Source organism: Nerophis ophidion, linkage group LG07 (genome assembly GCF_033978795.1).
Source record: "Nerophis ophidion isolate RoL-2023_Sa linkage group LG07, RoL_Noph_v1.0, whole genome shotgun sequence".
NCBI lineage: Eukaryota > Metazoa > Chordata > Actinopteri > Syngnathiformes > Syngnathidae > Nerophis > Nerophis ophidion.
The window spans coordinates 57,943,918-57,962,855 of record NC_084617.1 but is presented as its reverse complement, the minus strand read 5'-3'; the positions used below and the strand labels follow the sequence as shown (position 1 = coordinate 57,962,855).

Here is an 18,938-nt window from a genome sequence, read left to right as displayed (position 1 = left end):
TTTTCTCAAAAAAAAAAATCAAAATCCGTCCTTTAATTATGTTGTTAACTAGCGGATTATGTGATGTATTTACAAAGCAGCACTTCTTTTTATTTTTTATTCAGGACACAAGCACACGGATATGCATCCTGCCACGTCAGGACAGTCTTGTCTCATCCTAGCCTGACTTAACAGACCATATTGGCCAATCAATAACACGCGGAAGCTATCCTCGGGCTGTGATTCGTCAATAATAGACCATATTGACCAATCAGATAACACGCAGCAGATATCCCCTGGCTCCGGTTGGTCGAGAAATAAAAAAGGCGGAGCCACTATGACAGGCATTCCCATCTGCCTGAGACCTGAGTCACAGAAACTGGCAGCCGAGCAGAAGTCATGTGTGGTGAGTGCTTCAATAAATCTATTTTTTTTTAATCATGAATACGCGACTATTTATTAAACCAACAAAACAATGTAAATCAATTACAAAGACATATATGAGTTCAGTCTATTCGTAGCCAGTTAGAATTAGCTTGGGGTGGCTAGTACAAGTTAGCGAACTTGAACTGTCTGTTAGCCTGCCATATATTTAGAAAAACAAACCATTTTGTATTTAAATTGGCTTTTTTGTTCCTCGGCAAATTATGTCAATTAGTAAACTAACTGCGTGACGTGGGTACACATCACTACGTGCTTGTGTGGTACAGCAAACGTCATAAAGCGATACTGCTTGGCTTTCCCATTCAAATACAGCTTTGCAATTATAACGCATGTATTCAGTATGGGACTTAAATTAGTATTTACTTGGTTATCGACTCAATTAAAGATAAAGCCATTGCTTGGTATCTATGTATCACTAGGTGTACTAACACAACTAAGGTGGAAACAATGTCGGTCAGCTGGTTATTTTACTTTGAACAATGTCTTTAAATGTGTGTGATGGGATTGTTTACTTTGCCTCTTCCTGTTAAGATGCACAATAGCAGGCTTTTAAAGGTCAAGGCAAGTGTTGCATTAAAGGAGGGCTCGTATTTTAGGCCACCAAGGCAAACATTATTTTCTTTCGAGGCAGGTTAACTATATATATATATATATATATATATATATATATATATATATATATATATATATTTATATACACACACAGTGGGGCAAAAAAGTATTTAGTTAGCTACCGATTGTGCAAGTACTCCCACGTAAAATGATGACAGAGGTCTGTCATTTTCATCATAGGTACACTTCAACTGTGAGAGACAGAATGTGAAAAAAAAATCCAGGAATTCTCATTGTAGGAATTTTAAATAATTTATTTGTAAATTAGGGTGGAAAATAAGTATTTGGTCAACCATTCAAAGCTCTCACTTGGCTCAAAATCTCACGATACATGGCCCCATTCATTCTTTCCTTAACACGGATCCATCGTCCCTTCCCCTTAGCAGAAAAACAGCCCCAAAGCATGATGTTTACACCCCCATGCTTCAGAGTAGGTTTGGTGTTCTTGGAATGCAACTCAGTATTCTTCTTCCTCCAAACACGACAAGATCAGTTTATACCAAAAAGTTCTATTTTGGTTTCATCTGACCACATGACATTCTCCCAATCCTCTGCTGTATCATCCATGTATCCATTTTGGTATAAACTCAACTCGTCATGTTTTGGAGGAAGAAGAATACTGAGTTGCATCCCAAGAACACCACACCTACTGTGAAGCATGGGGTGGAAACATCATGCTTTGGGGCTGTTTTTCTGCTAAGGGGACAGGACGATTGATCAGTGTTAAGGAAAGAATGAATGGAGCCATGTATCGTGTGATTTTGACCCAAAACCTCCTTCCATCGGTGAGAGCTTTGAATGGTTGACCAAATACTTACTTTCCACCATAATTTACAAATAAATTCTTTGAAATTCCTACAATGTGAATTCCTGGATTTTTTTTCACATTCTGTCTCTCACAGTTGAAGTGGACCTATGATGAAAATTACAGACCTCTGTCATCATTTTAAGTGGGAGAACTTGCACAATCGGTGGCTGACTAAATACTTTTTTGCCCCACTGTATATAGGCGACTTGTTCAGGATGTACACCGCCTTCCGCCCGATTGTAGTTGAGATAGGCACCATGCGCCCCCCGCGACCCCAAAGGGAATAAATGGTAGAAAATGGGTGGATGGATGGATGGATATATATACACATATATATACTTATGCATTAGGTCAGAAAAAACTCAAAGTCTATATCATTTCTACAAGTTTGTTTTTTGCTTGTCGGGATTTTATTTATATAAAAATGTTATACATTGACCAACATTTGCGGCAAAAACATGCCTTGATTGCCCTTGACTTTTTGCACGTTAGTGGATGAGAGATGTAACAATAAATGGTATAATGATGATTTGCGATAAAATTCCCGACGGTTAGTAATGCCGTTTCATTTTTTAATTACAGAAAATCTGTCATTTATTAATGCATTATCAGCAACACTGAACCCGTTATTTATTAATGCATTTTCGGCAACACAAAGTCAGGCCCATGCTCACTACTAGCGTTGTTTGGCTTTATAATCATGGCGGACCAATGACACCGACTTTGCGCCGCAGATTTCCCCTCTGAGTAAACAGAGCCAAGCAATGGGTTTAACGTAATTTTCCCTCACTTCCCGGCGTGCGTTTAAGAGCGCACTGCTGTGTTTAGATAGAGACAGGTGTGGACAATATTGGAGACACTTGTCCCCACACTAAAAGTATACAGCGAAGGAGAATACGATATGAGGTTTTGCAGTAACATATGTTAGGACTGAAAAAACACAGGCTATATCATCCCTGCAAGTCTGTTTTGCAGGTTTCCCTGCTCATCGGCATTTTATTTGTATAAAATTTTATATAAATAAAATCCCCTGGTGTTTATTTATTTATATATGTATATGTATATATATATATATATATATATATATATAGAGTGTTCATGTATGAAACAATTATGGCCAAAGTAATGATTAAGATTATTGTTATCAATATTGAAATTATGATTACTGATTGTTAGGTAAAGCAGTGTTGGGGTGTGATCGTAAAACCATCATGTCATTTCTATTGTCGAATACAAATACTGTAGATAAACATTATCCATATATGTAAAGACAAATCTTATATTTTTTATTCTTTAATAATATCAACTTGTCAGCTTTTTGTCATGACATGATGCCTTTATCCATATTTTTAGATTTTGAGAGAGGGAGTTTTTATTTATTTATTTTTTTAATTTATTTAAGTTATGAGTAGTTTAGCGAGCGCTCTTTAGAGGGAAGACAAAAAATATCTTATTTTTCAGCTGTGGTTCGTATAGGCAAGTTGTAATACAATTTTCCACCACTTGTGGCAGTAATGACTATCAAACAAACAGAAGAAATCTGGAGCTAAAGTCATTGAGAAGTTTTTTTAAGTGTAAAAATTATGACTAAAGTAGTAAAACAGTATTTTCATTTGCACTTAAATGTTATTGACAGTTTATTTAATAATCACATTATTAGTAATTTAGTTAGAATTGATTTATTGTCCAGGGTGTACCCTGCCTTCCACCCGATTGCAGCTGAGATAGGCGCCAGCGCCCCCCGCGACCCCAAAAGGGAATAAGCGGTAGAAAATGGATGGATGGATGATTTATTGTAGCACATGTATAGTTCATCAATTTATTGTTAATCAGTTTTTGTGAGTACCTTCATTTGCAATACATTTGATGATTGTTTATTATTTATTATATACCATTTATTAGTATTATTTTTGTAATCAGTCTAACCTACGCCTTGAAATAATCTTTGTGATTAACACATGATTTTGAATCATCAGACAAACCTTAGCCTGTTTAACTGTAAGTAGGTTAGATATAATTATTGATTACAATTGAAATCAAGAAAAGTGAGATGACCAATTCAGTGTTCATATTTGAGTGGGTTCCGGACCCCTTTGTAGTGGAAAAATGTGGACCCTGAAGTCAAAAAGATTAATACAACAGGGGCAAGATGTCTGTCTCGCAAGTTTTCAAGTGAACTCATGGGCCGGTATGGTCAGTTGAATAGCCCTGCTATAAGATATCCAACAGTTCAGGTGTACCTAATGAGGTGTCTATTAAGTGCTTTTCGACAAAAGCCCCATTTTGTTCCAGTTAACTTCTCCTTCCCTGGGTCTTCTGAATGAAAGCTCTGTTAAAACTAAAAGGTTGCCCGCAGGTTCTAAAAGGGCATCTGTTCTTTCTATCAATGCTCTGCTGTTTGAACAAATTTACCCTGCTACCCCTGTTCGGTCATTATTGAACTACTTACTAATGTCAAATACTCACTGCAAGAATGAATTATTAAAAAAATAAAAATAAACTGATCAGTGCACAGGTAAGAATTATAACTTTGTATTAGGGCTGTGAAAAAAAATGACTTAACTAATGTGATCAATCACCAAATATGATCACATTAATCATGTATAGTTGAAAATCATTCACAGAATTTATTTTGTGTGAACATGCTCCTTTACTTTAGCTGCGGATGCTTACCTGGGAGGCGGCGTTGGTTGCTCTTAGGTTAGTGAGTATCAGGTCAATGCATATATAACGTACTACTGGCAAATTTTGCTTCAAAATACACCCCGACAGGACTTTGGAAAAATATGACAAGACAATCTACCTATATTACGTTGTAAAATAAAATTGTATTTTAGTCAAAATATTGGGGTCTTGTTTTAACATTGTTTAAATTATGTAAGAAAGGAATTTACTGTGATTAATTGCAGTTATTTCAAATCCAAAAGCGTTAACTCATTTGAAATAATCGATCATTTGTTTCTTAATGTTGTTATATTTATAAATATCCACCCACACACACTCTGTCACTCCTTCTTAAAACTTTATTTTTCTTTGGGCAGGTTTACAGCTTAGTAACGCACGTACAACTGGTTGGCTTACTTTGAAAATGTTAACACTTTGAAAATAAAGGTGCATCTTGTACGTCAGTTGTAGCATTTTTCTTCTTTACATGTTGGCGTTATAATCGCCCTTATTGCCATTGTTAGTGGCAAGTCCAACATGCCAAATATATCCTGACTGCTGGTAGAAGTATGTGCTGATCTTACAAGTGTGGAATTTTCTGTCAGATTTCTATCAGTAAGATGCAGTAAGATGGTTTCAAAACTTAATCATATGACGCTGGGAAACATGTTTTTGAATATAAGTTTTGCTGTCAATAATACCAACATGTGAGCTTTTTGTCTTTACATTGTGCCCATTTTGCATTAAAATAATGATCTGGCCGCCTGCTGTAAGAAATGACAACTGAAAAATAAGAACATTTTTGAAAAGAGTGTTTAAAACAAATACTGTATGTGAAAATATAGTGATGTTTCAGCTGTTTACAGTGTAAAACTGCAACTCCCTCTACGTTGGAACGAACCAGACCTCAATCCCTCCATTGCAGTTAGTCCAAAATGCTGCTGCTCGCCTTTTAACTGGCACTAAAAAACAGGAACATTACCCCCATTTTAGCATCCCATCGCTGCTCCCACATAATTTAATTCATTTTAAAATATTGTTGTTTTTTTTTACATCTCTTTACAGATTAGCGCCACAACATATGTAAGACCTTTTAAATATGTACACCCCCACAAGGTCACTGAGATCAACTGATCAGTTTCTTCTTGTCCTTCGAAAAACCTGTTTATAATCCAGAGGTGATCGTGCATTTTCTGCTGTGGTTCCAAAACATCTTGCTATAATAGGATGGCTCCCTCTTTAATGAGTTTTAAATCACGTCTTAAAACATATTTTTACTCTTTGGCTTTTAAACCAGCATGAGAGTTGTGTGATTTTAGTCCATTTTATTTTCTCTGATGTGTTTTATGTGTTTATCATTTTATAGTTAAATGTTTTATATTACTGACTCACCTTGTATGTATGTCTGAACTTCTGTGCAGCGTTTTGTGAAACTTCCATTGTGTTTAGAAATGTGCTATATAAATAATGTAGATTGGATTGGATTGGATTTGCAGGTGTGCAAACAATCAGTGGATGCTAACTCTGTCCTCTTCATAGGAATCTTTGCCTATCTCAACTACCACGTGCCAAAGACTCGCCGGGAGATCCTCCAGATCCTCCTCAAAGGCCTGCGGCGTCTGGAGTATAGAGGCTACGACTCTGCCGGTGAGCCACATAGGAAAACTCTTATCAGCAACACGCTCTGGACTGCTTATCACGACTATCTCTCCTCTCTGTCAACCCAGCAGAAAGTTACCTTTTAATTATGTCTATGTCAATATCCGCTACTATTTACGTTTTCTTTATTTTAGATCCACAAATCTTACAGTGAATATAGAAAAGGGAATACATCCTTGCTAAAATACCATAATAAGGCATTTCAACAATGTCACCAACATTCTTTGCAATAGAATTTAAAGAACGAAATGTGTATAATAATATGCACAATAATCTGGTTTCATAAGTATGGACAGCCATTATCATTAGGGATGTTCCGATTTGCATTTAGGCTGCTGGTACCGAGTATCCAGGCCGATACCAATCACATTTATTAACTGTAAATCTTGGTGAGTACTATTGACAATATATACACACAATTTAAACCAGTTTTTTATTCTCTTTTATTACATACAATTGTTTGAGAAAAACAAAGCCAATAGTACACCATAACGAAACAAAAGCAAAAACTACCATCTAGTACGTATTTAAATCCTTTGGTTCTTTTGTGTCCAGAGAATCTTGTTCTTAATTTGTAAAGAAACTTTAAAAAAAAAAAAGTACTTTTGAGAAAATAAAAATATCGATCATATTGATGACTGCGACAATGCCGACACATCCCTTCTCTTGACTTTCATGAATCTGCTTCTTAATTTCCTGTTAATAACTTGTTTACTTTCTGTTGCAAAGCACTTCCATTAACACTTCTTAAAGTTTACTAAGCACTGATTTATTTGAGTTTTTTACGTTACTTGAGCCTAGCTGTTAGCACATCTGTTCCTGACTTGCTCTTATTGTGCGACATGTTTACCCTACTACAGTGATAATGACACTTAAAAGGAACTTATCATGCAAAACCAACTTTTCTAACCAATTGGTACTTGTTATTGGTGTATTTTGGATCTACAATAGTCCTGCAAATTGTTTTTAATTTAAATTAATTTATTAAATAAATACAATTTAAATCAAACCATGGAGCACGGCAGAGGTATTAATTAAACAGTCTTGCCTTACTTCATACTCCCTCTAAACAACCCGTTCGGAATTTGCTCCGATTATGACATTTTTCCCAATTGTAACGTCAGCGGATATCCCCCTATAAGGTAGATATGTAGCGCAAGTCCACCGTTGTGGTCCAATGATGTAGTCGATAAGTTGCTTATTTTCTCCATCCTGTTGTGGGGCAGACCAGCTCGTACGTGCACATGCATCCTCCGCTGTCGCCATTTCTAATACAAAGTAGCGTATAGTTCAAACTCATATCTCTCGGTAGACTCGCTACGGAAGCATTAAAAACTACAACATGACTGATGGGCAGAAGACAATGTCGAAGTGGAACCACTTAAATAAGACCGCCCACAAAATGACGCATCCGGAAGAAAGCGGCTTTAGGCCGGAATCTCCACAAAATTTTGACCAACGAACCACCATTACATGTTATGTTGACCACAAGGAAGTGCTTTGAATATAGAAATACAATCTTACTATGACCCCTTTAAGATACTAATAAATGCAGTTTATTTCCCACTATGGAGGTGATTGTTTTCAAATTGTTTTCAACTTAGGAGAATGGCTCTACACTGTGTATGAAGACACATAATTAGCTGCTCGCCGCTTGTCAGCCGGGAGACAAAAAAAAACTGCCAACCAGATCAGCAACAATCAGCAATAGCAATCACATTTCCACAAAAATTGGCTGATACTGATCAATGGCCGATCGATCGGCACATCCTTATTATTAGCTATTTGTTGCACCTTTCATTCACATTTTGTTATTAATGCTCTGGCAGAGGCAATGAAGAGAAAACAAGAACTGTGGTATTAGCACATTTAAGTGTACCTAATGGTATAGCCTGTGGGTGAATAATGTTGACATAACACCAACATTTTATCAGTCATACTTAGACGAAGCTCTGCTGTTGTCAGGTGTGGGCATCGATGGCGGTAACAGCAAGGATTGGGAGACCAACGCCAAAAGCATCCAACTGATCAAGCAGCGTGGAAAAGTAAAGGCTCTCGATGAGGAGATTCACAGTAAGCTAAAATCAGGAAATGTGTCTCTGTGTTGGGGAAAATGTGGACTCTGTGGGAGCTGTGCTTGAGAGAAGGATGAGGGCTCCCATGCAGGGTATCCTGAGTAACCTCTGACATCTTTTGCATGACACAAAAGCCACCCAGAGGAGTAAGCGTAGCAACAGGCTCCTCTCATTACACTGAAGAACTGAACAGTTTAGGAGATCTTTTGTTCCTTTGGCCATAAGACTACAACAGATCTGTCTGAACTTTACATGTGCATTTTATTACTGTTGTCAGTATCTTTGAGAAGTAAGTGTTAACTACTATTGTTGTTGGTATAGGTGGACATGTTTTTATGCTAGCGGACACCTGAATTTCCCCTATAATAAAGTGTAAATCTATCTTTAACTTTCTATTTCTAAGTATTACTATCTATCTATCTTATCTAATCTATCCATCCGACTCGAGCAGATCACAAAGACACCACCTTGACTTCTGTTGATATAGATTGATAAAAGGCAGCCATGTTTTATGTGTGTGTAGAACAGCAGGATATTGACCTCGACGTGGAGTTCGATGTTCACCTCGGGATTGCTCACACTCGCTGGGCAACACATGGCGAGCCAAGCCCTGTCAACAGTCATCCACACAGATCAGACAAGACTAATGGTCAGTAGATTTGGTTCTTATGTAACTAAATAGTAAACAATGTCAAAAAAATAAAAAACTTCTGCACTTTTACTATTTTTGTGTGTGATAATTATCAAAGCGGATCCTTTTTATATCTAGAAATCAGATCACAATGTTGATGTTTCAATGTCCACTCTTTCTCTTTATGGTTTGCAGAGTTCATTGTTATTCACAATGGCATCATCACCAACTATAAATATCTAAGATCTTTCCTGGTGAGCAGAAAATTTACTTTGTCAGTCATTTTTATTGTCCTCACATACGACTTAGACAAAAATGTACCCCCAAACAGGTGAGCAAAGGCTATATGTTTGAGTCGGAGACAGACACCGAGTCCATAGCCAAGCTGGTGAAGTACATGTACGATAACAGGGAGGAGGACGACCTCAGTTTTGCCACACTGGTGGAAAGGGTGACCCAGCAACTGGTAAGGGAACACGCGCAATAAATCGTTAACAAATGAATGTAATGTTCCTCTTCCATCTCAGGAAGGTGCTTTTGCGCTGGTCTTTAAGAGTGTTCATTACCCTGCCGAGGCAGTTGGCACAAGGTAAATATTTAATTTTTCTGATCTTTTGTTCTCATAAATGTTTAGAAATGTTAAACTTGTAGTTACACATTTTAGCACTCAGCAAGTTGTTATAGGCTTATGTACAGCTCTAAAATGGAAGTATCCTCCATCCATCCATCCATTTCTACTGCTTATTCCCTGGAGTTATACTGTTGACCGTATTTTGTGCAGGAGGGGAAGTCCTCTGCTGATTGGTGTGCGAAGCGACAACAAGCTGTCGGCAGACCATATTCCTGTGGTGTATCGCTCATGTGAGTTTGAAGAGCTGTTTTTTATCCAATTTGTCCATATATGATTTCTTTACTTACCGAGGTCCATGGTTCCTAATTACATTACGTGGTGGACTAAAACATGTTATACTGTAGTACCTTGTCTTACGTGTCCACCGTTTCGATATTTTCTTAAAATTCCATCCATCCATCCATCCATCCATCATCTTCCGCTTATCCGAGGTCGGGTCGCGGGGGCAGCAGCCTAAGCAGGGAAGCCCAGACTTCCCTATCTCCAGCCACTTCGTCTAGCTCTTCCCGGGGGATCCCGAGGCGTTCCCAGGCCAGCCGGGAGACATAGTCTTCCCAACGTGTCCTGGGTCTTCCCCGTGGCCTCCTACCAGCTGGACGTACCCTAAACACATCCCTAGGGAGGCGTTTGGGTGGCATCCTGACCAGATGCCCGAACCACTTCATCTGGCTCCTCTCGATGAGGAGGAGCAGCGGCTTTACGTTGAGCTCCTCCCGGATGGCAGAGCTTCTCACCCTATCTCTAAAGGAGAGCCCCGCCACCCAGCGGAGGAAACTCATTTCGGCCGCTTGTACCCGTGATCTTATCCTTTCGGTCATGACCCAAAGCTCATGACCATAGGTGAGGATGGGAACGTAGATCGACCGGTAAATTGAGAGCTTTGCCTTCCGGCTCAGCTCCTTCTTCACCACAACGGATCGATACAACGTCCGCATTACTGAAGACGCCGCACCGATCCGCCTGTCGATCTCGCGATCCACTCTTCCCCCACTCGTGAACAAGACTCCTTCTTAAAATTCTTCTTTTTAATTAAATTAATATAATCCACTTCATTTTCTCAGCTCTGTCCTCCACACTCATTTTCTTCCTTCTAATGGTTGGAAAACAAAGGTATGTCTATCTATCGCTGTAAGGTAATGCTGGTGAGTCCAACCAGATGTTTGAGGGCGGCTCTTACAGGGTTTACTGTGACATTTGCTACGCCATCTAATGGAGGGGATGCTTATAACTGAAATTTTTGCTTGCAACTTAAACCATAACAATTAGCTGACCGATGGGTCTTATCTCAAAACGCATTTAAGTTTAGGTACCGCTGTAGTTTATATAATCAATTTTATCAGCATTCCTCTTCATTATTTTCAGTAAAAATCAGCAGGATCTCGGTGTTCTAAAAGAGAGGTGTTTGTTCTGGCAGCCAATGGGTTAGTCATTAAAAAACAGAAAACAATAATTATTTACAAACTTTTAACATGTATGAAGCAGACACAGAAAATCTTCCATCTTTTACATTCCCTATGCAGCTTGTCCTCATTACCCTTGATTTCCACAGGATGCAAAACGCCAGCAAAACGTAACGGCAATGCAAGCTGTCGTCTGGCAATCCCCACCGTCGTGCAGCGAAATAGCGCAGACTTTTACGAGATCTTGCGAATTCGGGCATAATCATGTGATAAAGTAAAGTTTGGAGCTTTGCCGTCCATCAATACCCACGAGCGATGGTGTAATTAACTTGTAATATTGGAATCTTTCATGGGGTGCTGGGCATGGAAAAGGTCTGTGAAGCGCTGATTTATTATTTTCTTTTCAGCCAGCAAAGACAAGAAGAGCTGCCCTTCCCTTCCCAGGGCAGACCAGGACACCTGCCTGTTCCCTGTGGATGACAAAGCTGTTGAGTACTACTTTGCTTCAGATGCAAGGTAAGCACATCCCTGTGTCATTGCAGTGGCCTTTTAAAGTGGATAAAAGGCGCATGTAGCTTTATCGAAATACAGGGTTTCTGCGGTTCATTAAAAAGCAGGAAAAATCATTAAATAGATTTTGCGAAAATTAAGGCCTTAGATGGCATTAAAAAGCATTATATACAAAATACAGAGGCATACAAAAATTGCCTACTATTGTAGACCTGGGCCAATGGTCAATAAGTCAATTAATTGAACGATAAATGAAAATTGACTTGATAACTTTGCGGGCATTGATAAATTGCTATGTCCCGTGTGTGTTACTTTTATTCGTATCTGACTTTCAAAATGGTTTCGAGAGGTCTCACTCTCTGCTTTACTGTCTGCACCTGAGCACTTTCATTTGACACAATTATTATTATTGTCATTATTAAGGTTTATTTGAAATGGGGACAGATACGAAAAACATAGACATCTGAAACAGTTATCCAATGTATGCATCATAGTGTTTGTAGCCAAAGCTAATTTACAACACTTGTCCCCAACAACAACAACAACACAGACCCAACATCATTAAAACAGGAAAATAAAAATAATAAAGCAAAAATGAGTTGATAATAATGATAATAGAAATAATACAGACAAAGTGCAAACTAGATAAAAGCAAATAATAATAACAACACAAAGTACAGACTAGATTAAAAAAAATTTGAAAAATTAGAAAAAACTAAACATAGGAACACGATTGCTGCTCAACTAACCATCATTTTGTTTGTTTTTTGAAAGTGACAAGTGCGGATATACTTTTCAAAGTGTCAGGTAAAGAGTTCCATGGTTGTGGTCCTTTTATTGAAAAGGTAGTCTGGGCAAAAGATGTTCTACGGAATGGAACGCAACAGTTGCCTTTTGACATTGCTCTGGTGGTAGATCAGGTACCACTTTTCAGTCTTGTAATTGCCTTGCAGAGCAATTGGTGAGCAGGGTTATCCAAGCATTTAAAAACCAGTTTGACTGTATGTAACAAAATAAAATTGGTAAAACTTAAAATATTGTATTTGGTTAAAATTTGGCAATGATGATATCGTGTACTCTTCTTGTCTCGGACTTTCAAGGCGCGGTTATAAAGACACTCGATGGTCTTGACTGATGACTGGTGTGCCTGGGACCATGTAGTTAAGCCATAAGATATGTGTAAAAGAATCATTGAATTCATAAAAGTAAAAGCACAGCTGAGAGTTAAGCAGTTTCTTATAATCTTAAAACAGCCTAGGTTGGCCTTCAGGGTTTTACACATTTTCTTAATGAACAGGGTGTAAAGCCTCTTGTCAGTCATCCACAATCTTTGTTTCGGTACAAGCAGGCGGGACCTCTAGCTGAATCACTGGTGAGAAGCACTGCGAAGTAATACAGGTTAGGGGGGGAAAAGTGTTACAAAGCCAAGTGTCCCTGTTTGGGAATATTTAATCTTTAAACTGAATGAGCAGCATGAGTTGTCAGCACCGACAAACGAGCAAGTACAGCGGAACCTCAATTTACGAACTTAATTGGTTCTTGAACATTGTTTGTAAATGAAAAAGTTCATATAGTGAAGCAGAGTTCTGCATAAAAAACAAAATACATAAAAAAATATGGTTCCAGCCTCCCAAAAGTCCATATTTTAGTGAAGGTTTGTACACTTTAAACACAATACAACAAACAAACATAACAAGGAGTAAGTGATCAACTTATTATTTAAAAACAAGCAGAACTGTGCAGCACGTGCTGCTCTGCCAACACGTACACACAGATAGAAGCCACTATGGTGTCTTTGAAAATTATCCAAAATCACAATGTCCCTAAACTTTAACAACCATATTATACAATGACGAACATTTAAAGTATTGTTTCCGGATGCACTGACATCGAAAAGGAGCAGACAAAGAGAGAGAGAGACTGGCGCTGGAGGTCTGCAGGCGCTAAAATGAATGTCTGAAAGAAGCGTTTGTACAGTACATAGAGACATGGTTCGCACACGGAGGTATACATTGGCAACAAAAATGACAACAAAACAAACCACCCGACCCAGTTCTTCCAACCAGGGAAAAAACTGCTCTATTGAAGTGCAATTTTTGCTAATGTGATTGAGAGTCAATTTTATTTTCGTTTGTTTACCTGTTTAGGATAATTAAGTTATTGACCTTTCAAATAAAATAGTAAAAAAATATTACATTAACGCAAAATATGTTTATTGTGTTTTAAATGCTTATATGCTATATTATAATTACATGAGTGCATAATGGGGCCATAGTTTAAGGGGCTGTTTGCAACATTTACACAGATGCTTACAGAGAGCCAACTTTCCAATGTATTTTACACAGTATTTCCCGTCATCTTACTACTTTCCCTAGATAATGACGTAATTATGTACGTACATATCACATGCATGCGCAAGAGTTTTAGGTGTTGTTAGCTAATCATTTTTATATTGCTATTATTATCTGTCATTGAATGTGTATTGCCTCATAACAACAACATGACTGCAAATTGTTCGTTACTTCTCAAGGAATGCTTTTGTATGTGTTGACGCGCTCCCAGGGTGTATGTGTTGACGAGTCGGAGTGAGTGACTGCCATAAACACCAGACATTTTATTTGGACCGGTAAAATGTATTATCACATAATCTTTGTAATTGGGAAAAATATTTACAATAATCAAACACAGGTGTTCTGTTAAACCATTGATGGTAACTTAAGCTACAAAGTTCTTGATATATTTTTTGCTTTAAAAATGTTACTATAGAAAATTTGCAAACAGCATCTTTAATGTAAACTTTTCTATTCATCATTATCATTGTCGAATGCCTACATTTGTGTCTATACAGAAAAATGATCTGCTGTATGACATGTGCATGGCATTTGAATACATTTTTAAATCATCACTTTTAGGTTGCATTAAAAAGCATTACATTAGATTTGCTGATACCTGTAGAAACCCTGCAATACAAAATCATATCTCTTGTTTTGGGACTTTCTCACAGTGCAGTGATAGAGCACACAAACCGGGTGATCTTTCTGGAAGACGATGACGTGGCTGCTGTGAAAGATGGACGGCTGTCCATCCACAGGATAAAACGCCGGGCTGGAGACTACCCGGCCCGTGCTATTCAGACCTTGCAGATAGAGCTGGAGCAGATCATGAAAGGTGAGTAGAGGGTCACTTAATATTTTCTTTAACTGTCTTTTCCTTTGTGTAGACTTTTGAATTAGACACTGATAAAGAAGGGCCCTATTATTATTGCATATCTTTTTAAAAGGACATTTATCCAAATGCACAAACTGACAACCATCAGCCTTGATCATCAACGTTCTTACAAGCCCTCGGCGTCACTTTATTCACTCCAGAAATCCAGAATTCCTAACTACACGTTTTGTATATTTTGTATGATGCGTGCAACCTACATTTTCAATATTTGTTGTACCCTAGTCATCCTACAGAGGGCAGAAATTAGTTACTGTTGTCTGGACTCTACATTCCTTTAAGGTCCAATCATTCTCAGCCTTTCGCCTCTGTTTCTGGAAGCAATCTGCTGAATAACCTAATTCGCATGACCCAAATTTCTGTCAGAGGCAAACTGAAAAACACACACTTCACTGTCACAGTTTATTCCAGGTTTTTGGAAAACGCATTAACTCCCTTATGTGCCATGTTTGTTTTTCTTGATGGAAAAGGCGATACAGTATTACCCAAAGTATTAAATGTGTATTTGAGATAAATAAAGATTTCCAGAAAAAAGCTCTCACTTTTTAGGCTGTATTTACCTTTTCAATAGTAACAAATGTTCCTGTTATCTGATCTTTCCAATGCAGGAAACTACAGCACTTACATGCAGAAGGAAATCTTTGAGCAGCCGGAGTCTGTCGTCAACACCATGAGAGGAAGAGTCAACTTTGACAACAACACAGGTTAGAGAAATACACTACTTGTTAGTCAATTAGTCTTTACATCTTCATCGCCTTACAGGAAATATGAGGTAAACATAGAGACGCTTGTGAGGGCATGACTTCGCTCAGCATGCTTTGTTTTATTGAGGTGGAAAGTGGATTTTGGATTGACTGTTTGAATGTTCCCAGTGACACTGGGTGGACTGAAGGATCACATCAAAGAGATCCAGAGATGTCGACGCCTCATCCTGATTGCGTGCGGCACCAGCTACCACGCCGGCGTAGCGGTGAGTGGAAACAAAGGTTTTATGTGGAAACAAGCATCATTTGACCTGTGCTCAAGGGTTTTAGCCAGATGATGCGAAGCAGTGATTTGTTTCTCCCTTAGACCCGTCAGGTGCTGGAGGAGCTGACAGAGCTGCCTGTTATGGTGGAGCTGGCCAGCGACTTCATGGACCGGAACACACCCGTCTTCCGAGACGATGTCTGCTTCTTTATTAGCCAGTCAGGTCAGTATGTCGGTGCCATCTGGACTTGATCTAGTGCGCTGTCCCTGTCTGTCCTCTACTTTCCATGTCAGTCTGGGCACTGTTTAGTAGTCTGTTTGTCTTCCATTTCCGTGGAATCCTTTTTGAAGTTACAGCCTTCACTCTAATGCTCAGAATTACATCAATAGCCTGTTTAATTTAGCTTGACTCTATATGCCTTACAACAGGGGAGACGGCTGATAGTTTAATGGCCCTACGCTACTGTAAGGAGAGAGGGGCTTTAACTGTGGGCATCACCAACACAGTGGGCAGTTCCATTTCACGAGACACTGACTGTGGAGTCCACATCAACGCCGGCCCGGAGATCGGAGTGGCAAGCACCAAGGTGAGACTGAAGAGTTTTTTTATCCTTGTCATGTTTGCCTTTTGCTGAACAGCGGCTCTTCCAACACATTGGCACAGTATTTCTCAAATAGTGGGTTGGGATCCCTTGCGTGGGGATTTTCATATTTGTGTCTACTTTCCAGTATTCTTGTTAGAATGATACATCGCTGCAGCAAGGTGGCAGCGGTGCTCAATCTAATCATCAGGCACCCTGTTCTACCCAGTGATGTACCCCCTTTGAACATTTTTTTAATTCAAGTACCCCCTACTCAGAGCAAAGCATTTTTGATTGAAAAAAAGAGATAAAGAAGTAAAATACAGCACTATGGCATCAGTTTCCTTTGTAGTGGTCTTTCTTGAACTATTTGGAATCAGTTTCTGATTTATTAAATTGTATAACAGTGCAAAATATTGCTCCTTTGTAGTGGTCTTTCTTGAACTATTTGGAAAAAAAGATATAAAAATAACAAACTTGTTGGAAAATAAACAAGTGATTCAATTATAAATAAAGATTTCTACACATAGAAGTAATCATCAACTTAAAGTGCCCTCTTTGGCGATTGTAATAGAGATCCATCTGGATTCATGAAATAATTCTAAACATTCATTAATTCATTCATATCTACCGCTTATTCCATTTATCCACAAAAAAGAAATATTTTAACATCAATTTATGGACCATGTCCACAAAAAATCTAGCCGTCAACACTGAATATTGCATTGTTGCATTTTTTTTTCCACAGTTTATGAACTTACATTCATATTTTGTTGAAGTATTATTCAAAAAATATATTTATAAAGAATTTTTGAATTGTTGATATTTTTAGAATATTTTAAAAACTCACATACCCCTTTGCATACCTTCAAGTACCCCTAGGGGTACGCGGACCCCATTTGAGAACAACATACCCCTTTGCATACCTTCAAGTACCCCTATGGGTACGCGGACCCCATTTGAGAACAACTGCAGTAGAAGTAGTAAGCACAAAGGAATCCATGTGTACAAAGTTAACAGAAATTAACAGTTTTGGAGATGTTCGTGACAGGAATGAAAATAAACAAGTAATCATTGTCATCGGCATATGTAAAGAATGTAACTAAAATAAATATTATCAAGTTCTCAGTAGTAATGCAATTCAGAGGGGTTGTGGTTAATGTATGTCCCACAGGGAGGGGCAGGACAAAAATGTTTTGCGAAAAAAAGCCTTTGCAAAAGGTATGGTCCCCAAACTATGCCCCGCAGCCCAAATTTGGCCTGCAGCATTCACAGTCCGACACGTGTCCAGGTCAGTAACCAATGACATTAAACTTAATCTAGTGGAAACATGCTGCTATAGGTTGGGGTAGTTCTGTAATGTTTAGCATTGCTCATGAGTATGTGAGGGTGCGTAGATTCAATATATAGGTACCATTCAGACAGCTTTTACACTCATGGTCTGACTAATCAAAAACCAACACAGAACGTTATTTATGTGGTACAAAACCACACAACTTGCTCACCGAACTATGTGGACATTATAAAAAATGTCTAAGCACCACACATAATTTGAAATTACATCCATTAAAAATCCAGTTCCAAACCTGGTGAGTAAAATGCACGACACTGAATACTTTGACATGTTTGAAGCATTTTAGCTGCTTGATATTTCTGATGGATTACAAAACTTTAAGGAGGTAGTCAGAAAAGTAAACAAGCTGGGACTGAGAGTTAATGACGTGAGGAAACATGCAGCAGGCGATTTGTCATAAACGTTGCCACAACTTGTTTGTAAAATCTTTAGTTTGTTTACTGGGATGCTCATTCGTCCTTGATTTAACTGAAAACTGTATCAGTGTTCAAATAACATAAATACTAGCTATAATGTTTTGTCATCTCATCAAAATGAACAAAGCCTGTGAAGAGAGATACCACTCCTGTTTATTTTTGCTGGCCAAACCACTGGGAGGCATTGGAGAAGAACAAAGTTTGTTCATTAGACTTCATCTTCATTAGCCAAACTGCTTTTTGTTTTATATTGATATCAAAAAGTTAACACCATATTTTTTTAACATTACTTTTTTCCATGTCACAAAGGTATTACTTTAAAAAACATTCATGTGACATAGCATTTTATTAATGTTTGATTGTGTATAGTTTATTCCTAAACAACGTATTTCTACTCACTCTTAATGGATCTGTCCCGATACAGCATCTACATATACATATAAATAAATGTACATAACTTTGAAAAAATTATAATAATTAAAAAAAAATACCTCCCTATATCAAACTGTAAAAATAGAGATAAAGACATCATGTCATGACAAAAAGATGACTCGTTGATATTATTAATGAACAAAAAAAACTATTACTTGTCTTTAGATATGTTGTTATGTTATTTTTCATTTATTATGCGCCCTCCAACCAACTGTTACATCAGCAGTATGGATAATGTTTATCTATAGCAGGGGTGTCAAACTCAAATACAGAGTGGGCCAAAATTTTAAACTGAACAAAGCCGCGGGCCAAGGTTGAACAAATTAACCTTTTAATAGGGACCCAAACAAGTTTTGCATTGAATATTGAACAAGCAAGGCTTATATAACTTTATAGTGATAAGCAAAATTGAGTTTCAAATTATAATTATAATAATTAAAAAACCTCAATGGCATATCAAATAAAATTTAAATAAAAATTGGGGGTGGTCGGGGTTTGGTGGTAGTGGGGGTGTATATTGTAGCGTCCCGGAAGAGTTAGTGCTGCAA

The 18,938-nt window shown here is 38.0% G+C and overlaps 1 protein-coding gene across 1 annotated transcript in view; it reads left to right on the top strand.

Annotated features, from left to right (window-relative positions):
- The first annotated feature begins 267 nt into the window (after positions 1-267).
- LOC133556591 (glutamine--fructose-6-phosphate aminotransferase [isomerizing] 1) overlaps positions 268-18,938 on the top strand; it is a 33,093-nt gene continuing 14,422 nt past the window's right edge. The window contains exons 1-14 of the mRNA XM_061906674.1: positions 268-385; positions 6,047-6,154; positions 8,132-8,239; positions 8,765-8,890; positions 9,068-9,126; positions 9,204-9,338; positions 9,400-9,461; positions 9,654-9,733; positions 11,311-11,419; positions 14,418-14,581; positions 15,247-15,342; positions 15,511-15,608; positions 15,710-15,830; positions 16,037-16,194. Of these exons, the coding sequence (XP_061762658.1) occupies positions 379-385; positions 6,047-6,154; positions 8,132-8,239; positions 8,765-8,890; positions 9,068-9,126; positions 9,204-9,338; positions 9,400-9,461; positions 9,654-9,733; positions 11,311-11,419; positions 14,418-14,581; positions 15,247-15,342; positions 15,511-15,608; positions 15,710-15,830; positions 16,037-16,194 (1,431 nt within the window). The 5' untranslated portion in view covers positions 268-378. The remainder of the gene's footprint in view (positions 386-6,046; positions 6,155-8,131; positions 8,240-8,764; positions 8,891-9,067; positions 9,127-9,203; positions 9,339-9,399; positions 9,462-9,653; positions 9,734-11,310; positions 11,420-14,417; positions 14,582-15,246; positions 15,343-15,510; positions 15,609-15,709; positions 15,831-16,036; positions 16,195-18,938) is intronic.